At 47.0% G+C, this 27742-nt stretch overlaps 1 protein-coding gene across 2 annotated transcripts in view; it reads right to left on the bottom strand.

The window, feature by feature from the left end:
* The window catches only part of EIF3A (eukaryotic translation initiation factor 3 subunit A), a 771171-nt gene that overhangs the window by 435336 nt on the left and 308093 nt on the right, over positions 1-27742 (bottom strand). For both annotated transcript variants that reach the window (XM_086922925.1, XM_086922923.1), the window contains exon 12: positions 12632-12979. In XM_086922925.1, the coding sequence (XP_086779051.1) occupies positions 12632-12979 (348 nt within the window). The remainder of the gene's footprint in view (positions 1-12631; positions 12980-27742) is intronic.

Below are 27742 nucleotides of genomic sequence, written 5' to 3' on the forward strand. Positions count from 1 at the left end.
AACAGATGCATACTGGTAAGTAGCATATTCGGTTCGAGGCATGTGGGCTGCTGAATTCATATCTGTGCATAGATTACATAGCAGTCCCTCCTGTTAGCGGCGGCTGCCCGTGCCAGCTGCAGCAGTCTTAAGTTTTGAGAAAAGCCTGTCCTACAGCTGCCTGCTGTTTAGAATGCACATCTACGCAGTAGTGTTTCGTAAATGTATGTGTGGTGGACCAAATGGCTGCCTTACATATCTCTTCTAAAGGAATATTCCCCAGGAAAGCCATGGACGCTCCTAACTTACGTGTGGAGTGTGCTCGTGGTGGAATGGTTAGTGTGCGTTTAGCCTTAGCATAGCAAATCTGTATACATTTAACGATCCACCTGGCTATCCCTGCTTTGGAAATAGGGTTGCCTTTGGGTTGTGGAGAAAAGGCAACGAAAAGCGGTTATGTTTTCCTGAAATCCTTTGTTCTGTCTATATAGTACATTAGAGCCCTTTTGACATCTAACGTGTGTAGGGATCTCTCTGCGACATTTTCCGGATTGGGAAAGAAAACTGGCAGTTCTATGGTCTAGTTCATGTGGAACTGCGAAATCACTTTAGGCATAAATGTAGGGTTGGTGCGTAATACCACCCTATTTGCGTGGACCTAGATGAATGGCTCTTGAATGGTTAGTGCCTGGAGTTCACTAACTCTCCTCAGTGAGGTAATGGCCACTAGGAAAGCAACTTTCCAAGCCAGAAATTGAATCTCACAAGAGTGTAGAGGTTCAAAAGGTGGTCCCATTAATCTGGTGAGGACCACATTCAGGTTCCAGACTGATGGCGGTGGGTGTCTGGGAGGGATCACTCTTTTAAGTCCCTCCAGAAAAGCTTTAATGGCAGGCACTCTGAATAAGGAGAGGTGCTGCCTGTTCTGAAGATAGGCTGCTATGGCGGATAAATGTATGCGAATGGAACTGTACGCTAGATTGCATCTGTATAAATGCAACAAATAACAGATGTTTTGAATAGATGCATCCAGTGGGTTAATGTCATTGTTGGTACAATATATGACAAACCTTTTCCATTTAGCCGCATAGCATGCTCTGGTTGTGGGCCGTCTTGCCTCCTTGATGATATTCATACATTCCGGCGGCAAGCTGAGGTAGCCAAATTCTAGGACTTCAGGAGCCAGATCGCCAGGTTGAGCTGTTGCGGATCTGGATGCTGAATGTCTCCATGGCTCTGCGTCAAAAGCCTGGGTGTGAGGCGTAGCCGTTGATGCGGTACCACGGATAGTTCCAGAAACGTGGTGTACCATGGTTGGCGTGCCCACATTGGAGCAACCAGGATGAGGGGCATCGAGTGTTGCAGTAGTTTGCGTGCCACCAGCGGTATCAAAGGTGCTGGGGGAAAAGCGTACGCAAATTTGCCTGACCAGTTCATCCATATCGCATTGCCCTGGGACTGTGGGTGTGGGAACCTGCTTGCGAAGCTTTGGCATTTTGCGTTTTCCCTTGTGGCGAACAGGTCTATCTGTGGATGACCCCATTGCTGGAAGTACGGTTGGAGTACTGATGGATGTATCTCCCACTCGTGCATCTGGTGGCTGTCTGCCGAGCAGATCCGCCATGTGGTTGTCTTTGCCCAGGAGGTGTTCCGCCATGAGGAAGATGTTCCTCTGAATAGCCCACTTCCACATGCCCTGAGCCAGATGAGACAACTGTGGAGAGTGCGTTCCTCCCTGCTTCTGTATGTAGTACATGGCAGTCATGTTGTCCGTCCGGATCAACACGACCTTGTTGCACAAGTGTACCTTGAAAGCTTTCATCGCCATGAAGATTGCCATCAGTTCCAGAAGGTTGATGTGCATCTTCCTTTGCTGTGTCGTCCATAGTCCCTGCACTGTGTAATGGAGGACATGCGCTCCCCAGCCCAGGAGAGATGCGTCCGTTGTCAGCACTATTTGTGGTACAGGCTCTTGGAACGGTCGTCCCCTGCAAAGGTTTTGTGGGTTCCACCAATGCAGAGAGTGGTATGCACGACCGGTCACCAACACTAGGTCTTTCAACCGTCCTTGAGCCTGGTTCCACTGCCGTGCTAAGCATTCTTGAAGCGGACGCATGTGTAGCCTAGCGTGAGGGACTATGAAGATGCAGGCGGCCATCATGCCTATCAACTGCATTAACACCCGTGCTGGAAGCGAGTGTTGGGATCTGAATTTCTGAATCAGCAACTGATTACCGCTGATTCTTGCTGAGTTTGGCTGTGCTTTTGTCACCAGAGTGTCTATACTCTCTCCTAGGTACTGTTGTACGTGAGCGGGTTGGAGACGAGATTTTGCGTAGTTTAATGAGAATCCGAGGCTGTGTAGGAGGTGAATAGTGCGTGACATGTGGCTGGCACATTGCTGGACCGACTACGCTTGGATGAGCCAGTCGCCCAGATAGGGGTAGACGTGGACATGGTTTCTCCTCAGGTGTGCCGCCACTGTAGCTAAGCACTTGGTAAACACCCTGGGGGCAGTTGTCACCCCGAAAGGTAGGACCTTGAATTGGTAGTGCTGGTTTTGTATGGTGAACCTGAGATACTTCCTGTGTGCAGGATGTATTGGTATGTGGAAGTTCGCGTCTTTTAGGTCTAGCGTTGCAAGGAAATCTCCCTGACTGAGCAATGGTAGAACCTGCTGTAAAGTGAGCATGTGAAAATGTTCTGACAAGATGTATTGGTTTAGGGGCCTGAGGTCTAGTATTGGCCTGAGAGACCCGTCCTTTTTGGGGATTAAGAAGTACAGCGAGTATACCCCTGTACCTTGTTCCAGTATAGGGACGAGTTCTATTGCCCTTTTTGCAGCATGCTGATAACTTCTTGCTGCAATAAGTCTATGTGCTCTGCTGACATAGGACGGTGTCTTGGGGGTATGTTTGGTGGAGTGGAGGTTAGCTCTAGACAATAGCCGTACTGAATAAGTTGTCTCACCCACCTGTCTGTGGTAATGCTCTCCCATACTGGCAGGAACTGTTGTAATCGCCCCCCGACCGGTGTTACATGGTCCGGGGGCAGTGACAAGGAGTCACTGTTTAGTATTGGCGGAGGATCTGGTGTTGTTATTCCCCCGTCCTCTGCCTTTGCTGCTGTTGCCACGGTATCCACCTCTATTATTTTTATTGTAGGTGGTTTGCGGGCTCCCTTTATTGTATGGGATCTGTTGTGATGCCTGGCCTCGTGTAGCTACTGTTACTGGAGCGACGAAAGGAACCTCCTCTAAATTGTTGGGACTGCAAGGCACCCATGGATTTGGCAGTGTCTGTGTCTTTTTTAATCTTTTCTAAGATTGTGTCCACATCGGGACCAAAAAGAAAATTTGGGTTCACCGGCTGGTTTAGTAATGTGGTCTGGATCTCCTGTTTGAATCCAGAGATGCGCAACCAGGCATGGCTCCTGAGCATGACGCTTTTGTTGATGGCCCTGGCTGCAGTGTCTGCTGCATCTAGCGCACACTTAATGGATGCGTTGGTACTGAGTTTACCCTCCTGGATTAGCATCTCTGCTCCCTCCTTGTAGGCCTCAGGCAAATGTTGTAGCAGTTGCTCTAGAGTGCCATAATGTGCCCTATCGTATCTGGCTAATTGGGCCTGTGTATTAGAAATCCTCCAGATATTAGCAGCTTGAGCAGCCACCCTTTTCCCAGAAGCTTCTAGTACTTTAGATTCTTTGTCTGGAGGAGGAGCATCACCCGTAGTCTGTGAGTTGGCGCGCTTACGAGCATTTGAGACCACCAAGGAGTCCAATGGCAGCTGTCCCTTAATATATGTAGGGTCCACAGGCGCCGGTCTGTATTTCCTTTGAATCCTGGGGTTAATAACCCTTGCTCTAGTGGTTTCCTTGAAGATGTCCCCAGCGTGCTTAAGGACACCCTTTAGCATTGGCCAAGTTTTTACAGATTTCTCTGAAGTGGAGAAAGTGTCAAACAGGAAGTCCTCTTCAACTGGGTCAGCATGCATGTTCACATCATGATTTAGTGCTGCCCTTTCAATTAAAGCGTTGAACGCAGCTGTATCTTCCGTTGGTGAAGTTTTCACAGGATAAGAGGGAGTATCAGGAATAGTTTGTGATTCCCCCTGGTCAGCAGGGTCTGCCCAGGTTTGAGTGTGGTCATCCTGATCAGTGTGCGCAGGGTAATGATATTGTTCCTCATCATCATAACCAATATCCTCGGTAGTGGGTGTGGGTGAATATGCCGAAGTATCCTGGCCATAGTACCGCACAGTCTCAAAAAAGACAGGTGAAGTTGCAAAATCCCTTTTCTTTTTCTGTGGGATTTTGTATGATTCCAAAGTATTTTCAGACCTGATTTTCCTCTGATAAATAGTAAGTTTACCAGATTCTGAATCTATATGCAACTTGGACTGGTCATCATATGAGGGCTCCTGGTACATAACGTCCTCTTCCAGAGGATGACTCCTTTTCCCCAATGGCACCTGTTTGGGGGTTTCGACCCTAGGTTTTGATCGAGCGCCTTGGGGCGTGCAGTCGGTGGTAGTCCGAATTTTATCTGTGGCATAGTGTCTTTAGACAGACTGACCTTCCTCGGCGCCGGCGTCGATGTAGGCCCGACCGACTTTGCCCTTTCGCCAGTAGTTTTTTGGGCGTGCGCCGACTTGGGTGCTTGTGGCATCTGAGGCGCACTCTTCTGCCTCGACTCAAAGTGGTCCATCGAGGCGCTTCTGATTTTTCGACTCGAGGCCTTTGATAAACTGGGGTCTGTCGACCTGATGCTTCGGATCGAGACCCTTCAGAGACTCGAGTCCCTTGTTTATGTCGCTGTCCATCGACGTCATCGGTTCAACGTGCTTGGTTTTAATGGCGGACTTTAGCGCCCCGATCTTCGGTTCGACACTCTTTACTTTTGACCCCGCAGGGTCGTCAACACCTGATTTCTTCGTCGACTCCGATGGGTTCGAGGTTTTCGACCCAAGGACTGTTGTAAGGACTTTCGGTTTCTTTAAGGGCTTGATAGCTTTCGTTTGAGTATTGGAACCAATGGCTCATGTACTGTTTTCTTAGCCGGGCCTTGACGCCAGGCTATAGAATGTTCACGATCTCGGCTAAGGCCTTCTGGCGATGCCTCGACCTGAACCTTTGAAAGTCTTGGAGTGTCTGTTTCGGGCCCAGTACCCACTGTTGGGCCTATTTCATCGCTCGAGTCGAATGGCTCCGATGGGGGAAACATCGTCCCTACCTCGACAAAGTTTTCAAATTCGACGTTGTCTTAAGCTTCTTCATAGTAGTCGGAGCCATGCTCCGAACCAGGATCAGATTGCTGTTCCGGATCCTCTGAGTAGACTACTTCATAATAGTCTTCATCGAAGATATTTACCGGGTCGGGCGCTGGCTTCGACATAGTTTGCCTTGCTGCACGTCGGAGTCTAAGCATCTTCTTCGACCTGAATCGAGCACAAGCTAGACAGTTGTTCTCGTCGTGCTCCGGTGATAAGCACTTGTTGCACACCGGGTGTACATCGATGTGCGGGTACTTGGAGTTACAAAGGGGGCATCGTTTGAACGGGCTCCGTTCCATCGACGATCAGGCCTCCGGTGTTGAAAAGGCCACGCGGCTCTTAGACGTCCTGCTCAAGAAAACTGGAACAAGAACTCTGCACCGATCGAAACAATACAGACGACCCCGAAGCCCTTTTGGCCTTTAGAAAGTTTCCGAACTGGAGTAAGAAAAGTACATCCGAACCCAATGGCGGAAAAAAACAATCTGAGGATGGAGAGGATGCCCATGCGCACTGTAGTCCGGGGGAGGAGCCACCTATCTCGTGATACTTCGAAGACTCTTCCAGGACAACAATGTGCAATCGTCCGGACCCAACACTAGGCGGCGATCTATGCACAGATATGAATTCAGCAGCCCACATGCCTCGAACCTTAGATTTCGATGGATCCAAAAAAAAAAAAGAGGACAAAGAAGAGCAGCGAGAACTGAAGACTGCTGTGGACTTTTGGCACCAAATTCTGCCTCCATGCACCAGTCTTGACAATCGGGATAAATTGAATTGTCCTGCAGCTGAGCATCTGACAAGAATCCCGGTAGATTAAGAGCCCTTCACAAATTCCCAGCAATTTCCCCTAGAGTTAAGGAGTTACTCCACTGGACCCCCTACGACCCTAAGTCCAGAAGGAGAACCCCAGAAGCAGACAGTAAATAACTGTACGCAACATCTGCCCCTTTTCCCCATAGGAAAGCATTGCTGCGTAAAGACGCATTTAAGTGAACATTTTTCATACCTGTAAAATCAATATTCAACAAAATACTTACTTGATAACAAAGTCCTTGGTATCAAAATCTACATTATAAAATACTTATTTTCCTAAACTGGTCTCAGATTTATTCTTGAGTGTGTGTCATTTAGTGCCTCTGTGAGGACAACAAATGCTTGGCAGTACCCTCTAATAAGCTTAAACTGTTTGCCCAAGCTACCATAAAAGAGTATTTGGACTTACCCACTGTAAACCAATAAGGGTTGCCTGGACTCCGCACAGTATACCTCGTTTTGGTACACTATATAGAGAGCCAGCTACCCACCCACAGTAAAAAGGATTGGTTCACGTTTTTACTGTCAGATCACAAAAAGGATAATGTTACTTAGCCAGTAAACATCTGTTCTTGGCATGTAGAGCTGTAGATTCACATGCTTTGCATATTCCTGCCATCTAGTGTTGGGTCCGATGTTTGCAAGCTGTTTCTTCGAAGAAGTATTTCCAGTCACGAGGAAGGTGACTCCTCCTTTCAGTGAAAGTGTGCATGGGCATCAACTTCATTGTTAGATTGTTTTCTCGCAGAGGGTGAGAATGGAGTTAGTAAAGGTAGAACAGAGATGGCCATCCATATGTATGTAAAGTAAGACAACTGCAAAAGGTATAGGTATCCGGGGAGGCAGGAGGGTGCATGTGAATCTACAGCACAACATGGCAAGAACAGATTATTACTGGCTAAGTAACATTATCCATTCGAGGCATGTGTGCTGTAGATCACATGCTTTGCATAGACTATACAGCAGTAACTCCCAAAGAAGAGGCTGACCTGTAGCTATTTGAAAGTGTTTTAAGTACTGCCTGGCCTAGATTAAATTGTTGTCTCCCTAACATCTACACAATAGTGTTTGGTGCATGTGTGCGGTGTAGACCATGTTGATGCCTTACAGATGTCAACTAGGGGAATATTCCCTAAAAAAGCCATACTAGCCCCTATTTTGCAGGTGGAGTGCGCTCTAGGGGGTATTGGCAAGGTTATTTTTGCTTTCAAATAACAAGTTTGGATACATTTCACGATCTATCTTAAAATGCTAAATTTAGAAATGGGATTGCCCTTGTGTGGTGGCAAAAAAGCAACAAAGAGCTGTTTTGTGTTACAAAAATGCTTAGTTCTTTCTATATAATATTGTAGAGCTCTTCTAACACCCAGTGTGTGTAGAGCTCGTTCCGCGACAGAATCAGGTTAAGGAAAAAACACAGGTAATTCAAGAGATTGATGTGAAAAGCGGAAACTACTTTAGGAAGAAATGTGGGATTGGTTCAAAGAATCACTGTCTGTGAAGCTGAAAGAAAGGATCTTGTGTAGTTAGTGCCTGGAGTTCACCAACCCTCCTTAAGGAAGTGATTGCAATAAGAAAAGCAATTTCCTGGTGAGGACTATGTTCAAGTTCCATACTGGTGCAGATGGAGCTCTTGGTGGTATTACTCTTTTTAGTCCTTCCATAAAAGCTTTAATCACTGGTACCCTGACTAAAGACTGGTGTTGTTGGTTGTGTAAGTATGCAGCTATCACTGCTAGACACAATCAAATGAATGTGTAGGCCAATCTAGATTGTTGTAAGCGTAAAAGATAACCGTATGTTTTGCACTGAAGCATCAAGGGGATTAATATTGTTACAGTATATAACAAATCTTTTCCACTTTGCTGCATAACATGCCCTAGTAGTACGTCTCCTAGCTTGTTTTAGGATGTTCATACAGTCGGGTGGTAATTGTAAATAATCAAACTATGTATGACCTTAGGAGCCAAATCACCAGGTCGAGTTCCTTGGGATTTGGATGCCTGATTTCTCCATGGTTCTGCTTGAGAAGACGAGAGTTGAGATGCAGCTTTTGATGTGGAACTACTGAGAGCTCTAACAGGGTGGTGAACCAAGGTTGGCGTGCCCATGTGGGAGCTATGAGAATCCGTTAGAGGGACGTTTGTCTGAGCTTCCAAACTACCAGCGGAATGAGGGGGAGAGGCGGAAAACGTAAGCAAATATCCCTGACATGTTCATCCGTAGGGAATTGCCTTTGAAGAGCTGATGTGGGAACCTGGAGGCAAAGCTTTGGCATTTTGCGTTTTGAGCTGTGGCAAACAGGTCTCTGTGTTGAAATCCCCATTCCTGAAAGTAGGTAAGAAGAACCTAGGGATGAGGTTCCCACTCATGGATTTGCTGCCTCAGTCTGCTGAGAAGGTCTACAATCTGATGGTTTACTCTTTTTGTATATAATACATAGCTGTCATGTGGTCTGTGCAGACTAGGGCCGGTTTGCCTGTTAGGTGAGGTTAAAAGGCTTTGAGCGATAGTAACTGCTAGTAGCTCTAGGTGATTTCTTATGGAGGCTCTTGTATTGTATGATACAATCCTTGGACTGTGTGAGTTTGTAGGAGAGCGCCCCAACCTGTGAGCGAAGCGTCTGCTATTAGCACTGTCTGTGGAACAGGGTCGAGAAAGGGCCATCCTTTGGATACATTTTGAGGGTTCCACCACTGCAGAGAGTAATGTGTGCGTACATCTACCAACACTAGATCGGTTAACTGACACTGCGATAGGTTCCACGGACTCCCTAAGCATTCGTGAAGAGAGACGCATGAGAAGTCTTGCGTGGGGAACAATTTAAAATGCAAGACGCCATCATTCTTAGCAGTTGCATGAATAGTTTTGCTTGTAATGACTGGTTGGGCTGAAATGGAGTGAGAATTGACTGAATATTGTGAATCCTGGTTGCATTGGGAGATGCTAGAACTTTGAGTGTCTATCGGGGCTCCTAGATATAGGAGTGCGTTGGAAGGCTGTAGATGGGACTTTAAAGCATTTACTGTAAACCTTAGTTGGTGAAGTAAGTGAATAGTAGTTTGAGTGTGGTAGAGACACACTTGGTAATTGCTGCTTTGATGAGCCAGTCGTCCACGTATGGGAAGAAATGAATGTGTCTTCTTAGATGTGCTGCGACTACTGCCAGACATTTAGTAAATACTCTGGGAGCAGTGGTGACTCCAAACGGAAATACTTTGAATTGGTAATGATGACCCGCTATCATGAATCTGAGGTATTTGCGATGAGCTGGCTGAATTGGATTGTGGAAATAAGCGTTTTAAGTCTAGAGTAGACACAAAATCGCCCTGTTGTAAAAGTGGGAGCACTTGTTGAAGTGTTACCATGTGAAAATGCTCTGACAGTATGTGGAGGTTTAGTTCTCGGAGGTCTAGAATAGGTCTGAGGGAGCGGTCCTTTTTGGGGATGAGAAAGTACATGAGTACACACTGTTCCTTGATGGTTGTACTGGCACAGGTTCTATGGCTCCTTTGGACAGGAGTGACAGGACCTCTTCCTGAAGTAGATGTATGTGTTCTGGTGTCATTTTGTGACAACGGACTGAATGTTTGGAGGATTGGTGGTAAGCTCAAAACAATAACCATGTTGGATAATTCCGAGCCCCCATTTGTCTATAGTTATGGATTGCCAGATAGGGAGGAATTGTAAAAGACGTTCTCCGACAGGTGTTAAATGGTCAGGGAGAAGTGTAGGCAAGTCACTGTTTGCTAGGAGAGGGGGAGGTAAGTGTTGTAGAGCCTCTACCCATGCCATTGTTACCTCTGTACCCTCCTCTAAAGAAGCCTCCGGAGGAGGAGGATTGATTGTTGCCCTTGTAGTTGCAGCAGTAGTTTGTGAAGAGATGGTTTTGGACCTCCCACGATAGAAGGAGCGAAGAAAGGAGCCACGATTAGAAGGAGGCTATAGGGCTCCCATAGATTTGGCTACTTTTGTATCCCTTTTCATCTTTAAGGATGTATCTACTACAGGTCAAAAGAGATGCCGTTTATCGAAAGGTTGTAGGAAGCCGGCTCTGTATATACTATACCAAAGAGAGGTATAGTGTGCACACAGAGTTCAGTGGAACCAAAAAGGTAGGTGTGAGAAAGTGCCCTCTTTCTGCATGGTTGCCCCCACTTTTTGCTGAATTGCTGATGTGATTTGACTGAGAGGTCTGGGCTGCTGCTAATCAGGTACCCAGGGCCTATGTTCTTTCCCCAAAACTACATTGAAGCCTAAAACCAACTGACATCTCTGGCCACATGTCAGCCCCTGGTAAATGGTAGACTTCAACCACAGAATCCAGGTCCAGGCTGCTCCGCGATTCTGCACTACGCTGCACCAGACTCCCGCAGTCAGAGTGGCCCCAACCCCACTAGGTGGTCGCCCCAGCGATCCAGACCTGGGATTGGGTGATCCCCGACCTCCCTCAAGCTTCAAGCAGACGCCATCAGCCTCAAACTGAAGGGTACCCCGTGACTGGAGCTGGTAAGAACGCCCAATGCCAAAAGACACCCCTGCACCAGACGCCCCATGGACTTGGGTGGCCCTATCAACTGTGTCCAGGCATCCTCCAAGAACCCAACTCACATATCCAGCCGGTGGTCGCCTTCAGGTAGCCTCCCTGACCGAGCCTTGAGCATCTTTTCAAAACCGGAAATCTTCATGGAGAATCACTGGGCTCCCGACATCTTCTTGGCACTCTGCATCCCGAGGCCTTCGAGCCACTGGTGCTGCAGCTCCTGTTCTGGCTGTTGGCCCCTGTAGAACTGATCTTAATACCAGGAGCTTTGCTCCCACACCAGAGTGGCTTGCTTGTAAGCTTTCCCTGACCAAAGGCCCCATTAGCCCCATCGGCTAAAACCGAGTCCCTGTACTCGGCACCCAGATGCCCCAGTGCAGCTGGTGGTGCAATTTGAGTGCCTAACTGGACCTAGGGGGAACATGGTCCTAACACCCAAAAGTCATACTTGCAAGTCATTTACTTAAAACCTCAACACTTTTTCCCATAGGAACCAAAGCTGTGATTGTTTTTCCCTAAAAATGTTGTCGAGGTGAACTTTTGTATGAAATAAAAGTAACTAATGCAAACCTTAAAAAAGTCTTACTTTCCTTTGTATTGTAGGATCCACAGTGATATATAGAGGCATATCACCCGGGTAGTCTATGTAATCCAAAAGTAACACAGAAGTAATCAAAAGTAATTTCTATGTAATTAAACTATTTCACAAGACAATACAAACCTATAACTATTGCAAATCCATTCCCAATTGCATTTCTGTGCAAAGTTTTACAATTGAAAGTACATTTTACCTACCTGCACCAAGTCCTGCTTGGTTCTAGAAATAACATAATAAGTATACCTTTTTATACTTACCCTATTGTTTTAGACCAATTGGCTCTGACTGTGTGTATGTAATCAATCCTTGATTGAGTGAATACAATAAATGCTTAACTCACTCTCCTGATAAGCCTAACTGCTCGCCCACACTGCTGACAAGAGAGCGGTTAGTGATTATCTAATTTAGCCTCTGCTATACCTCTGGGATCCCCTGGACTCTGCACACAATACCTTACTTTGGTACAGTATATACAGAGCTAGCTTCTTACAAGGGGTATATCTGCTCATGTAGATGTGCCCTCACATGCAATATAATGCACACTGTCCTAGAACTACAAGGCCACCTGTAGGGGTAACAGAGACTTTGGCACGGCACGCAGAGAGTGTGCCATGTTGTGTTTTCAATCATGCTTTGCACCATGACAGTGTCTGCAATGGCAGGCTACATCCAATTTGTATGAGGTCACCTTAGGGTGGAATACTACATGCTGCAACCCTTATGGGCCCTTTCTGGTACCCATGCCCTAGGTACCACTAACTAGGGACTTACAGGGGTGAAATAGTGTGAGCCAACTGCATGACAATTAGACCATTTTTACTTGGTTAGCAGGGACCTAGTGCAGATCAGTCCAAAAATGTCAGTACCAGTGGCATAAAGTGGGGTTGACCATGACAAAAAGGGGCACTTTCAGACACCAAGAAAGTGTCTATTAAAAACATATATTATACTCTAGTGAAACAGCATGGGCAGAGTCAAAGCCCCTCTTTCAGTAGTGCTGCTGCTTAAATGTCTTTTTGTTGACAATGTAAAGTCTAACAACATCTTTGCAGTCAATCCAGACCTACATAGGTCTAAAGGCCACTGCAGCCTGTAGGAGATGGAGCTTTCATGCAGAATTAACAGAAAACCTCAGTGGTTCTCAGCAAAACTCAGAAGTTTAGCCCACTATCCAATCTATGAGCGTGGTGATCCTGTCCTTGGAGAATTCCGTTTTTCGGGATTGACTAGGGAATCCTCGGATCAACTATTTTCTAATTTTTGGCTCACTAACTGACATGCTTCATAATCTATGGAGTTATTTTTCTTACATATTTTAAACCAAGCTCCAGACATTTAAAATCACACTCGCAGACTATTCTAATGTTGTGTGTAAACAATGCGCTAATCATAAAAGGAGCTTGTCCAAAAGCAACGTACCTCAATATCTATGTCCTTGAAGGCTTTGGCTCCCAGTTCAGTCTTTTTAATCTGCTCCAACCGCTCACGCACGGTTTTCTTCTTGATCTGCTCATGCTCCTGCAGGATGCGTTCCTTCTCCCGCTCCTTGGCCTCCTGGCGGAGTCGCTCTTCCTCGGCCTTTCGCACCTTTAATTGCTCCGCTTCACGCTGCTCAAGCTCCTCCTTCTCACGCTGGATGTTCAAGTTCTCCAAGCGCTCCTTGCGTTCCTCGATGGTCTGTCGACGAGCAAGGATGCGTTGGTGCTCCTTTCGTGAGCTTTTCAAGTAAGAAGTGACTGCCAGTTGACGCTGCTCCTCCTTTTCTTGCTGAAGGTAAAAGACATAATATAGAATAATTAGTTTCAAGTCAACCACATTCAGAAGCATATCAAGCAGAGAACACTCTTAGCAAGTTTGGAATCAGTGCTCCACCTCCTCACTATACTTTTGTCTAACTAGTTTTGTTAAATAGACAAATGACCAATTGAATAAATGACAGGCCGATTCAATTTTTCATGCACTCCAAAGTGCTACTTTTTGGAGAATAAAACTTGAACACTGATAAATGGATCACGCACAAGCTTTAAAAGGTCCATGAAACATGGCTGAAAAAAGTACAGGTTCAATAACCTGGATACGCACAATCAATTTCCCTTACTAGCAAGAGATAAATGTAGGCCTCAAACTACTCTACCCATTTTCTCATCTAGAAACAAAGGTCAGAAAAAAGTAAACTTTTTTTTTTAACCACATTGCTCTAAATGGTTAAACTTAATGTGAATATACAATGAGCTACCACCAACTACAGAAAAACTATTTAAGAGAATATATTTTTCCAGAGCTTGACAGCCTTTTGTTACTGGCTTACCAAATGGTTTATGTAAAGGGGACCGGCAACAGTAGTTAACGAGGCAGGTACAATGGTAGTTTACCTTCTGTCATTTCTCTAGTGCGCAAGTCAATATAGTACACAAGACTTTTTTTTCAACAAAATATGAAAAGGTGTTATTAAGTACACATGAAAAAATTAGATCAAGTGTTATCACCCATCTTCAGTTTCTTCCAGATTAAAAAGAATGTTAATTTACAAAGGGCAAGTTACTTACCTTCGGTAATACCCAATATGGTATTTATTTAATTATTTAAACTGTTTTATATAGCGCTGGCTAGACCCAAGGGTATCAGAGCGCACTATGCAGTATTCCATTCGTACAAAGAGGAAAAGCAAAATATATGAGCAAAATGTACTGAACAATAAATACAAAGACAAGGAAATAAGACGTAACATTTAGTCGATAAGCAGGCACTGGATATCCGTGCCAGTGTGGTTTGTCGGGGGAGTGCGGGGGTTGGGGGGGGGGGGGGTAGTGGGGAGAGGTAAGGGGATAGGGTGGAGCCAGGGAGGGAGAAGGGGGATGAGGTGGCGTGGAGGAGTATGCAGTGAATATATGAGGGCTGGAAGAAGGAGGATGCAGATCTATGTGAAGAAGGGAGGAGGGGGTAGAAGGACAAGCATAATGCAGTGAGAAAACCTCATAATGGGCAGGATGTGAGACAACTGTAAGGTGACCGCATTAAGGACCCCAGTATTTGAGGAGTAGGTGTCACTGGAGATCTCTTTTGAAGCTGAAGTATGAAGGGTTGCAACGTAGATCTTAGAGGAGAGAGTTCCAGATTGTAGGCGCATTACCGGAGAAAGAGCGTGATTGGGTAAATTTATTATTAACCAATGGAGAAACAAGTATAAGCACATTGGTACTCCTCATTTCTCTAGAGCAGCCCTCTTTGTGAAGTCTTTGTGAGATACAGTGGGGTTTGAAGATGTAAGGCTTTATGTGTAATGCACGCGGTTTTGTAGCGGGATCTGCCATAGATAGGAAGCCATTGGTGATCTTTGAGGATGGGGGAGATGTGATCGGACCTCTTGCAATCGGAAATGAGCCTGGCCGCGAGGTTCAGGACAGACTTTATAGGTGCTAGGTGTACTTTGGGTGTTCCGAAGAGCAAGGCGTTACCATAGTCTAATCTGGAGAGAACTAATGATTGGACAACAGATTTAAAGTCATCCACAGGAATGAAGGGTTTGATTTTCTTGAGGTGATGTAGGGAAAAGAGGGCGCTTTTGGCTGCGTTTATGTGGGGAGAAAGGCTGATGTTTTGGTCAATGCTTATTCCGAGAGATTTGACTGAGCTCGAGGAGGCCAAGGAGCAGTTGACATCTTTGAGGTCCGAGATCCAGTGTAGAATGGGGAGCCAGTTGTTTTTGGGGGCGAAGAGAATGACTTTGTTTTTTTTAGAGTTGAGTTTCAGGTGAGTGTGATGGGACCATTGTTGAATCTTAGTCAGGGTATCATTTAGGTGCAGAATGTCGGCATGGGATTTGATTTTATAGTAAAGTTGGATATCATCTGCATAGAGGTGTTAGTTGATATCAGATTTCTATAGTATGAGGGTGAGGGGCTCCATGAACAGGTTAAATAGAGTGTGGGGGGGGAGGGGGGGGGGGGGAATAGACCCCTGAGGTACACCCAGGGAGACGGGCATAGGTTTAGAGAGGCAATTGCGGATTTTAATTTGCTGGGTTCTGTGCTGAAAGAAGGTGAACCATTCGAGAACAGGACCATTGAGGCCAAACCAATCTTTGAGGGTGTTGAGTAAGGTGGCTGAAAGTATCGAAAGCAGCAGAGAGGTCAAGAAGGATGAGAAGGGAAGCCTCCTCCTTGTCAAGGGAGTGACGGATATCATCAACAATGTTGAGCATCGCAGTTTCTGTACTACAGCCCTTTCGGAAGCCAGACTGTAATGCATCAAAAAGGTTGAATGAGTCGATATGTTTGTCCAGTTGTCGTAAGACACATTTTTCGAGGGCCTTGGAAAGAAGAGGCAGGTTGGATATTGAGCGCAAATTGTTAAGGTCGTTAGGTTCTGCAGTAGCATTTTTGAGGATGGGAAAGATTTGTCCAAGTCGGAGGGAAACAGGGACACAGCCAGAGGCCAAGGAGGAGTTGATGATGGAAGTCCAATAAGGTGAGATTATATACTTAAAATCTTGGACTAGGTAGCGGGGAGCGGGTTAAAAGGTATGAGAGGAGGGTTTAAGCTTAGAGATAATGTTGAGGACTTCTTGTTCGATAACTGGGCAAAAGTGAAGCCAAGATGCGTTATTTTTTGGCTGAGGACTCAAGGGGGGGCGGTGGTGTGCGGGAGAAGAACAGAGTCTGGAGGGGGCGAAGGTGAAAAAGGCGATTTGGTTGGGAGGACATGGAGGGGTGAGGAGCTCTGTGGTGGGGGAGTAACCGCAAAGGAAAGATCAATCTAGGAAATTTTATAAGAAAATAAATTTGCAATTTCTTCACATCTTTTGCTAGTGGCAATCAATTTGGGGGGAGCAGGAGCGTTTTGGTTTTTGATAATGTTGAATAGTTCCATAGGTCTATGCTTAGCTTGGTCGAGTTGGGAGCGGAAGAAGGAGGCCTTTACATTGTGGATGTGTTTTTTTGTAGCTACCCCAAGCTGATCTGAGGAGGGCAAGGTTTGGGAGGGAGAGATGTTGTCTCCATGTGCGTTCTGTCAACCTAAGCGCACGTCTCTAGTTGCTGAGATCAGCATTAAACCAGGATTATGCAGGGATATTTCTTTGTGATTTTGATTTGGCTGGGTCAATTTGGTCAAGGACCTCGATGATGGATTTGTTGTAGTAATCAGTAAGATCGTTAGTATTTTGTGAGGGAGGAGGAATTTGAAGTTTAGCTTTAAGTTTAGTCACCAGTTCACCTGGAGGAATAAGGTGAAGGTTTCTGGTTATTTTCATATGATTGGTGTTTTTAGGGGTAGGGGGAGGTGTCCTGTTGATCGTGAAGAGAATAAGGTAATGGTCCGACCAATCAATGGGGACAATGTGCGAAAGGGAAGCCAAATCTTTGCTAGTGATGATGGCGTCAAGAAAAGCTCCTTTGTCATGTGTTGGGGAATGGCAAAGTTGATTCAAGTCAGTAATGTCAAGTAGGTCATTGAGGATCAGTCTTTTTGTTCCAGTGAATATTGAAGTCTCAGAGGAAGATGTTTTTGGAGTTGGAAATCTAGGCTTGGGAAAGTAGGTCAGACAGTTCTTCCACAAAGGTCAGCGGGTCACCAGGGGGATGGTAAATGTTATGTAGAATAATAGCAGGGGCCTCCTGAGCTTTAAGTTCGGCTATCATATATTCAAAAGAGGCTTGATCAGGACTCTTAACAAGAGAGAGTGGCAATTCATCTTTATAAATTATGGCTAGGCCACCCCCGATTTTGTCAAGCCTATCTTTTCTGAGGATAGAGTAACCCGGGGAGAGAACATCAAGAATAGAAGAGGAGTGAGCCTTGAGCCAGGTTTCCGTAAGAAAGGCAATGTCGATGGCTTCATTGAGGATAGTTTCAGAGATTTCGATAGAGACGTGCAGCAGACCTACAGTTGATCAGCATGCATTTGAGGGGTTTGTGATTGGTATCAGGGGGGCATCCTTAGTGGATGGTGGTGAATTGCAGGGGGGGGTCGGCCTGGCCGATCCAGGGGAGGTTGGGGTGCGGCTTATACCCAAGATCACAGAAATGGAGGAGTGAAGTGTAGAAGGATCGGTAGTCGCAGTGAGTTGCGGATGGGGGCTTGGGTGAGCCAGTGGCGGTAGGGTTGATGCTTCTCCCTAGGATCGCGGGAATAGTGGTGTGGGGTAAGCGAGAGTCAACAGCCATGGATATGGGGGGAGGTAGGAAATATTTAGGTCTCCGGGGTCCGGGTAGGAGAGATGGTTCATTGCTTGGGATGGGATAAGGAGGCAGTTGCCAGGGAAACCCTCAGATGGGTCTGCCATAAGGAATGGTACTTCTTTGTGGAGGAAAAGAAGAGTTGGTATGAGCATCACCGATTAAGACGGGATGATTGGCAGGTTTAGACCTGCCCAATTACAGCTAGGCTCCTGCCCCTCCTCCCACAGGAGAGGAGCAGGCTAGGGGGTGTACCCAGCCCCAGGATAGGGACCTATTGGTTCCTGCCCTTGCCCTACCTGTAATGCCCTTAAATTCAGTATTTAGGGGCACCCTGAACCTTCCTTCCTCAGATCCCGATAAAAAAACCAGAAAGAAGATCAAGAAGAAGACCTGCCATGCAGCTGTTAACAGGACGACACCCACTGACTTGGCCCCAGCCATACCAGCCTGTCGACCCTGGAACCTGCCCCTGCTAAATCCCAGCGACTCCTGCGGACAGTAACCTTGGAAACCCGGAGGACCTGCTTGCCTTGACCCTCTCAAAGATTGTGACTCCCCTGAGCAGAGGCTCTGCTCCAACATCCATTCCCCTGGTGCCAGCCAGAAACCGCAAATCCAGCCCACTCTGCACCCGCCGAGCCGGGCCTGTGCCAGAGTGATCCAAGACCATGAGGACGTCCCCCCGGCGACTGGGACCCGCAGTCCATTGCCCTAAGACCCTCCGACAACCTAGACTACACCTGCAGCCTCAGAACCAGGGCCCCCCACCCCGAAGTTAAGATTTCTCGACACACAAAGACACCCCTGCACCCTGCGCCCCCCCCTTGTGCCCTCCTTTGGGGTACTCGCCTCTTCTCCAAGAACCCAACTTAGCTCTCGAAGTGGTGGTCGCACCTGAAGAATCTCCATCCCCGAGCCTGCAGCCTTTGTTCCCTTTATAACTTTCCTATTGGATAACATTGAGCGCCCGATGGCTCAAAAGCACACTGCACCCAGCCGCCCGAGTTCCGCTGGAAGTGCAACTACTATCCTACTTCCCCACTTGCCCTGAGTAATTGACCAGGAGCTCAGCTCCCACAGCCGCGTGGCCTGCCTGCTTGCAGCCACCAACCAAAGGCCCCCTACCCTCCATTGGATTGCATTGGGCCTGCTCTCTCTGCACCCGGCTGCCCCTGTGCCACTGAGGGTGTAACAACTGTACCTTTCCGCCCCTAGGAGACCCCAGAGACTATGCCCAGAACCTTAACCTCACCAGTCAAGTACTCACCTGAAAGTAGATCACTCACTTTCCTTCCATAGGCTAACATCGACTGGTTTTCACTGAAATTTCTTCGAAGTGTCGATTTTTGCAACTTTACCTGTGACTTGAATTTCCTTCCATAGGATAACATTGCTTATTGTTCTCTGAAAAGTTTCTAAGCGTCAATTTTGAAAATACATTCAAATTCTTTAAAAATCACAACTGTAACCAAAACGCATTACTTAACTGTTTACAACTTATGTCCCGGGACTGAATCCAGGATCCAGTCCTGTGGTTAGAAAAGTAAGCCTTAAAGTAATCAACTGCATTTATGTAGAAAAACAAATTGAGTGTTAAATTGTGTTTGAAATTGTGTTGCCTATTGCAACCACTGTAGCTATTGTTCTTACAAAATCTATTGGCCTTTCTGCAAAATAATTACCTAAATTTACTCCTATTGAGAAAGGAAAACGCTACTTACCAGTATGCATCTGTTCTTGGCATTTAGATACTACACTTAGCATTAGATCGCCACCTGTGTCGGGCTCAGATGATTGCATGTTGTTGTCGTCTTGGAAGAAGTCTTTGTAGTCACTGTGAGAAGGTGGCCTGATATGCAGTGCTCACTATTCTAGTGAACACTATGTATCAGTCCAGCACCCCTTATTGATGATTGGTTGTAAGTCAACCTTATAGACCAGCTATCCTAGTAGCGTGGACACGAGCAGTCTAAGGCTAAAGACTCGAGAGGGCGTGTTAAGCCAGCTGTTATACCACATATACCCCTTGAACACCAAGTGAAAGGACACCACACAAGTGTTATTAAAATAAACAGTTATTTATTAAGAATCACAACAGCCCTGTACTCTTTATGAGGACAGGGTACTAAGCACAAACCAAAACTCTAACAAAAATACTTAAGTTAGCACAGTATATACAAATGCCCGAGGGGCACGGAAAACCATATACTTGAAAAGTGGAATGCGAAATTACTAGCAGGTAAGTACAGTACTAATAGGCTTAGGAATCGCTAGGACTTGACTATAGAACCTTCAGATTACTTATAGGAGGCCTAGGGGACTCGGGTGCAGTGTGTGCACTCTCACGCGAGATGCGGGACAAAGTCTATGGTAGCTAGAATTTGCAAAGTTAGTGTTCTCGGGCAAACCCGACCTGGTAGGAGGAAAACGAAAGTGGATTCTGACCCTTGGATAGTGAGGCTATGCTGGGGCACCGAAATGCCGAAGTTACCTAGCCCAGGGGCTGCAGCTGCATAGGACTCAAAGGACGTCGGGAATCCTCGTAGACGGACCAGGAGCCTGGAAGAAAGAAGTTGCTGGCAGGCGACCAGTGAAGAAAGTTCGGTGGATCCAAGCCTGGATCGATGGAAGAGGACACCTGAAAGCAGAGGGGACCAAGTTCGAGACTACTAGCCAGTAGTCAGTGGGCACCAGGAGGGCACCGGATGGTAGCCACCTCGACAAGGCGTGTGGGTGACGCTGTGCTCGAAGATCTCACGGACCAGGAGGCGTTGTCGGCGACCAGGAAGGAGGATCGAGCTGTCCCACGAAGATAGAAGCTGTCGGCGTCGCTGGACCCAGGATTGGGCAACAAAGCCTTGGCAAATTCAAGCCCACGCGGTGGACCTAAAATGGCGTCTGGAGTGGACCAGGAGGGTCCGGGGTGCCTCTCTTAAAGAAGGAAGCAAGGGCCAGTCTGGAGCAACCAGACCAGCAGCAGTGATGTCGTCGGGCGTCGTTCAGAAGGCCACAAGCCAGCCGGCTAGTAGCCAAACAAAGCGGTGCACAGCAAACAGCAGAAGGGCCCCACGCAGATCGTGGCGATGCAGGGAGGCTGACCTTGGGTGCTGGAGCTGCGCAGGGTCGGGGCTTCTCGGACCCCAAAGCACTCACCCGTGGAGGACACGGTGGGCTTGTTGTAAAGATGTCGTGCAGTCTTGGCGATCGTCGGTCCCTCGAGGTCTCGTCGCACTCACGGTTCTCAGCTTGGCTGTAGAGGTGAGTAGAGGTCAGAGGTGCCAGGGAAGCCGGGTCTCGTCGAGCTGGGTCGTCGGATTCGTGATGAAGGACTTGCAGCAGACCGCAGTGTTCTTTAGGATGGTGCCTGCGGATGCAGGGTGACTACTCCTTAGCCACAAGGGAGAATCTTGATGAAGAAATCGTGAAGTCCTTTCGCAGAAAGTCGTGTCTTGATTCCAAAGATGATCTAATTTTAACAGGGGGCCCGCTCCCATCTTTATACTAAAAAAGGGGGCTGACCCGGTACCTAGGTCCTGCCTATGGGTGGGACTAGGAGGGGGGTGGTTACACCCCTCTGCCATGCCGGACTTCCCCAGGCCAGGGGCTGGTGTGCCCCTGGAACTGGTTCAGACTGGCCTATGCGTAGTGAGCACCGGGGTGCCACTCAGCAGTCACCTTCCTGTAAAGCCCTGCCTACCCAGGATACACAAAACCATGTCTGGGACGGTGCTAGCACCGCCCCTGACAGGAAACCCTTTGTCCAAGCTCCCCTTGCTGGAAGGACTCCCAGCTGCAGGGGGTCAGACTCGTGTCTGTGGTGGCAGCATCCATTTTGTGGAGCTGAGGCTTCAGTTAACTTTAACCGGGGTTCACAGTTACAAACATGTCGTGTCCCTCTAGAAGGGTGGAATGCTAACCCCGTCGCCAGAATTGGCGAGGGGTTAGTATTCCAATTCGTATGACACCTTACTCGACATGTTTTGATAAAGCAATACCAAAGTTAGCATTTAACCACGAGGATTATAATTCACTTAAGAGTATATGGTATGCGATATAATGGAACAGCTATTAGGACTTGATTCCGCAAGCTGCAGACAGGCTCAGCTCATGCCAGAGCACCATCTCACACGATTCCAAGCACTCTGCCTTCAGGATTGTCAAGGCCTGCCATAGGAGTGACTGATAGGAATCTGTGTGTCCATTTTAGGGTTAGGTATAGGTATACTACACCTACAGCAAAGGGTGATTACACGACTTTGCCCCCGCTGTCATGCAGCCAGTTGTGTCAAATTTAGGAGGCCAGCCAGGGGTGGCATAATACATGCTGCAGCCCCTGGCAGCCCTGGGTACACCCATGCCCTGAGTTACAGGGTCTGATAGGGTGGCCCAGTACCAATTGGAAATGTACCTAGGGTACATGGAATCCATTTTACAGAGAGAGCAGTAGGCCTGGGGTCCTGATTGGCGGGGTCCTGATTGGCAGGGTCCCAGGTCGACTATGTCCAAAACCAGCTAAAACACAGGGCAAAAAGTTGGGGGCAACCATAGTCAGGATGTACCTTCCTAAAGTCACGAGATAGGGGACTCCTCCCTTGGACAATAGTGCGCATGGGCATCGGCTCCATCCTTAGATTGTTTTTCGCCATGATGGGAAATGGAGTTATTAGAAGTAAAGAAAAGGATGTCCTTGCGTGTGCATCTAAGTAAGATAAAACTGGAACTGATACAGGTCCCAGGGAGGCGGGAGGGCGTGTAGTAACCTGCAGCTCTACATGCCAAGAACAGATGCATACTGGTAAGTAGCATTTTCCATTCGAGGCATATGAGCTGCAGATACTACACTTAGCATCGATTGTGCAGCAGTGTCTCCCCTAGCGGTGGTCACCTGTATCCGTTGCAGTAGTTTGAAAGAGTTTTAAGGACAGCTTGGCCCACTGCAGCTTGCGGTTTGGCTTGCACATCAACACAGTAGTGTCTAGTCAAGGTGTGTGTTGTAAACCATGTTGCTGCCTTGCATATGTCCTCTAGGGGGATGTTTCCTAAGAAAGCCAAAGAGGCTCCCAGTTTGAGTGTGGAGTGCGCTCTAGGAGGAACTGTTAATGTAAGTTTTGCTTTTTGATAGCATATTTGTATGCATTTTACAATCCACCTTGCAATTCCACCTTTAGAGATGGGGTTGCCTTTATGAGGTGGAGAGAAAGACAAAAAATTATTTTGTTTTTCGAAAAGACTTTGTTCTTGTATTGTGAAAGCTTGTATCTCACTTACTCTTCTAAGAGAGGTAATTGCAATAAGGAAAGCCGTTTTTCACATGAGGAATTGCAGTTCACATTTATGTAAAGACTCAAAAGGGGGTCCCATGAGTCTTGTAAGAAGAACGTTTAGGTTTCACACTGGAGAAGGTTGGCAACCTGGGTGGGATGATTCTTTTTAATCCTTCCATAAATGCTTTAATTGCAAGTACTCTGAAAAGAGACAGATATTGTCTGTTTTGTAATATGCAGCAATTGCTGCAAGGTGCAGGCGTATGGATGAATATGTCAAGTTACACCTTTGTAAATGTAAAAGGTAGCAAATGATATTCTGTATGGAAGCATCCAGGGGATCAATTTGGTTATTGTTTCAATAAATGGCAACTCTCTTCCATTTAGCAGCATAACAAGCTCTGGTAGTAGGTCTCCTGGCCTCTAATGATATTCATACAGTCTGGTGGTAGGTTAAGATAACCAAATTGACTTCAGGAGCAAGATCGCCAAATTCAGTTGATTTGGGTCTGGATGTTGGATGTCTCCATGGTTCTGCGTTAGCAGAGATGGAGTTAGTCGTAACTTTTGGTGTGGAACTTGAGGGTTCTCGCAGTGTGGTGAACCACTGTTGGCGTAACCATGTGGGAGCTACCAGGATTAATTTGAGAGACTGTTGTCTGAGCTTGCGTACTGCTAATGGTACTAGTGGTAGTCGCCGAAAAGTGGAAAAGCGTACGCAAATCTGACCAGTTCATCCATATCGCATTGCCCTTGGACAGTTGGTGTGGAAACCTGGCGGCGAATGTTGGGCATTTTGCGTTCTTGTGTGTGGCGAACAGATCTATGTCTGGATGACCCCACTTTTGGAAGAATGGTTGAAGAACTTGCGGATTTAGTTCCCATTCGTGAATTTGATGTGTCTGCCGACTCAACAGATCCGCTATCGGATTGTTAACTCCTGGAAGGTGCTCTGCCAACAGATATATGTTTTGTGGAATGGCCCGTCTCCAAATGTACTGCGCAAGCTGGGATAGTTGTAGAGAGTGTCGCCCCTGTTTTTGTATATAATACATGGCTATCATGTTGTCCGTCCGGATTAAGACAGCTTTGTTTTGAGTGCTAAGAATATTGCTAGCAACTCTAGATGGTTGATATGGAACAATTTTGGTTGACTATTCCTTTGTCCTTGAGTTGTATGATGTAGGAGATGGGCTCCCCATCCTGTGAGGGATGCGTCTGCTGTGAGCACTAGTTAGTTGTGGAACAGGTTCGAGGAACGGCCGCCCCTTTGTCAAATTTTTGGTGTTCCACCACTGCAGAGAGCGATGTGTGTGGCTGTCTACCAACACCAGGTGTGTTAGTTGACCTTGAGCCTGGTTGCACTGCTGTGCTAGACATTCCTGTAACGGACGCATTTGCAGTCTTGCATATGGTACTATGAAGATGCAAGATGCCATCATGCCTATTAGTCTCATGAACACTATGGCTTGCAGAGATTGTTGGTGTTGAAAGGCTGTGACTAAGGCTTGAATGCTCTGTATCCTTGCTGGACTGGGATACGCTAGAGCTGTAGACATGTTTATTGAAGCCACTGATGTATAGGAGAGGGTTGCAGGTGCGACTTGGTGTAGTTGATTGTGAACCCTAAGTCGTGCAGTATTTGAATTGTCTGATGTGTGTGTTGGACATACTGACTGAATGACTTGGCCTTTATGAGCCAATCGTCTAGATAAGGGAAGACATGTATTGGTTGTCTCCTGAGATGTGCTGCTACTACTGCTAGGCACTTTGTGAATACTCGTGGTGCCGTTGTCACTTCGAATGGAAGGACTTTGAACTGATATTGTTGTCCTTCCAGCACAAACCTTAGATACTCTGTGAGCATGATGTATAGGAATATGGAAGTAGGCATCCTTTAGGTCTAGATTTGATTGTATGTAATGATTGAGGGGCCTGAGGTCGAGAATTGGTCTTAGTGTCCCGTCCTTCTTGGGAATCAGAAAGTACAGGGAGTAAACCCCTGTTCCTTGTTCTTGTAAAGGAACTATTTGTATAGCATCCTTTTGTAGAAGTGACAGAACTTCTTGATTGAGCAGAGTAAGGTGTTCGGTAGACATTGGACGCTGCCTGGGTGGTATGTGTGGAGGGGTTGCTGTAAGTTATAGGCAGTAGCCATACTGGATAATCTGTCTTACCCAATTGTCTGTTGTGATGGAGTTCCAGACAGGCTCGAATTGTGTTAATCTGCCCCCCACAGGAGTGGAATGCTGTTGGGGGAGCAGGGGGAAGTCACTGTTTTGTGGTGGAAGATGTTTGATTATTGTTGTTACACCGACCTCTTCCTTTGTTATTCCTTCTATATCCTCCTCTAAAATATCCCTGGTTAGAGGATGTGTGTGTTAGATTTGAAGGATGTAGTATTGTCTGCACCAATTTGTTAGGAGCATCCTCTGTAGAAGGTGCGACAAAAGGAACTTTTAGCTTGTACTGGACTGTAAAGCTCCCATAGATTTGGCAGTGTCTGTATCCTTCATCTTTTCAAGTGCTGTGTCTACTTCTGGTCCAAACAATTGGTTTGGATTAAATGGTTGATTTAAAATGGTAGTTTGCACTTCCTGTTTAAAACCTGAAATGCGTAGCCACACATGTCTCCTAAGTTCGAGACTAGTATTTACAGCTCTAGATGCAGTGTCTGCTACATCTAGTGCGCATTTGATTGAGCCATTAGAAATTAGCTTTCCTTCTTGTATAAGGTAGTTTGCCTGTGCCTTATATTGGTCAGGTAGATCGAATAGTTTCTTACCTGTCGGTGTAGTTTTGCAGCTTGATGATCTTTCTGGATTCACTATGCTGTGCATATTCCGCGGTCTTGTGGTTGGGTCCAGATTCGTAGTCTTTTCTTTCTTTTTTTTTTGTAGCCTTTGTGGGCGTCGGCGTCACACCTCCTCGGGTGCATTTCCGGTGACGTCGGCATGCTTCCTGCGGAAGCTCCCACTCTTGGGCGTCATCTTCGGATCCTTTTTTCCGTGTTTCTTTTGTTTCCGAAGTAATGGCAATGTTCTATTTAGGTGAGAATTTTACCGCTTTGTCCCTAAAGTCTCTTACTTCTCTTATTTTTTTTTTTTTTTGACCACCTCTTCTCACTCCAGCCTCATCTTTCTGGCGGAGGTGGGTGGGTTCGCTAGTGAATCCAGAAAGATCATCAAGCTGCAAAACTACACCGACAGGTAAGAAGCTATTCGTTTTGCAGCGTGAATCTTTCTGGATTCACTATGCTGTGCATAGATTTTGTAGCGGTTTCTCATTTCTGTGGCGGCTGGGTGGAAGATGAGCTTTGGTTTCTGAATATGTGCTGGAGCACCTTTTGTCCGACTTATGCTTCTTTGTTCATCTGAACATCCACGCAGTAGTGCTTCGTGAATGTGTGCACTGAAGCCCATGTTGCCGCCAGGCATATGTCTTGTATGGGTGTATTGGCCAGGAAGGCTATTGTGGCCCCCTTCTTCCTAGTGGAGTGGGCACGCGCCCCCTCTGCTAGTTCTTGTCCTGCCCTTTTATGGCAGAGTTGAATTGATTGCGCGATCCAGCGTTCAATAGTGTTCTTGGTTACTGCTTTGCCCATGTAACTGTTGGCGAACGACACAAAGAACTGTTTCGTTTTCCTGTGCCCCTTTGTCCTCTCAATGTAATGCATGACCGCCCTTCTGGCGTCTAGGGTGTGCAGAGCTCGCTCTGCGCTAGTGGTTGGTTTTTGGAAAAAACTCGGTATCTGTATGGACTGGTTCATGTGGAATTTGGACACCACCTTCGGCATGAAGTGTGGGTCGGTCCTCATCACAACCCTATCATTGTGTATTTGTATGTAGGGTTCCTGTAGCGTTAGCGCTTGCAGCTCGCTTACTCTGCGTAAGGACGTTATTGCAACCAGGAAAGCTGTTTTCATAGTTAGCATCTGTAAGGAGGCCTTGTGAAGTGGTTCAAAGGGCTCCTTCATGAGTTCCGTTAGGACTATGTTCAAGTTCCATGCCTGTGGCGGCACACGCTTGGGTGGTGCGATCCTCTTCGCTCCTTCCAGGAACCTCTTGACAACTTGTGATGTGAAGAAGCTTCTGCCCATCTCACCCCTTGTGTAGGCTACTATAGCTGCCAAGTGAACTCTCAAGGAGGACGAGCTGAGGTTTTTCTCCAGTAAGTGCGTCAGGTATTTTAGCACTGTGGAGTCCTTCATTTTATTGTGAAGTCTTTCCCGCCTGCACCACATCGTGAATCTTTTCCACTTTGCGACATAGCACTTCCGTGTGCTGGGCCTTCGTGCCTCCCGAAGGACCCTGCGGGTGCTCTCTGGCAGTCTCAAATGTGCGAACTCTATGTCCTCAGGAGCCATATGCTACTAGGCTCATGCTCTCTGGCTATGGGTGCAGCACCTCTCCGTTCTGCATGGAGAGCAGGTCTTTTCTTCTGCCGAATCGGTGGGGTGCACACTGTGTCATCTCCATGATCTGCGAGTACCATGTCTGCCTCGCCCATTGGGGCGCGACCAGTATCAGGGTCATGTTGCTCGCTCTGCACTTGCTCAGTACTCTGTGTATCAGTGGTATCGGGGGAAAAGCGTAAGCAAATGCCCCGGACCAATCTATCCATAGGGCATTCCCAAGGGACCCCTCTTCGGGTTGTCTGGATGCAAAGTTTTGGCATTTCGCATTCTGGCGTGTTGCAAACAGGTCCACTGATGGCGTTCCCCACCTGTTGAACAACCACCTTGTCTCCTGAGCATTGAGCTCCCACTCGTGGGATGCCGATGTCTGTCTGCTCAGCCAGTCTGCCTGAATGTTCTCCTTCCCTGGTAGGTGTCTGGCTAGCAGGTCTATCTGGAGAGGGATGGCCCATCTCCATATCTCTTGTGCCAGCGTTGAAAGCGTTGTTGACTGTGTTCCACCCTGCTTATTGATGTAGAACATCGCCGTGGTGTTGTCTGTCTGCAGCAACACCCTTTGCTTGTACAGTCTTGTCTGGAAGGCTTTCAGTGCAAGGAAGATTGTCTTCAATTTGAGGTAATTGATGTGCTTTGTCGCATCTGTTGGCGTCCAAAGGCCCCTCACTTTGA

The sequence above is a fragment of the Lissotriton vulgaris genome, chromosome 5 (genome assembly GCF_964263255.1).
Source record: "Lissotriton vulgaris chromosome 5, aLisVul1.2, whole genome shotgun sequence".
Classification (NCBI taxonomy): Eukaryota; Metazoa; Chordata; class Amphibia; order Caudata; family Salamandridae; genus Lissotriton; species Lissotriton vulgaris.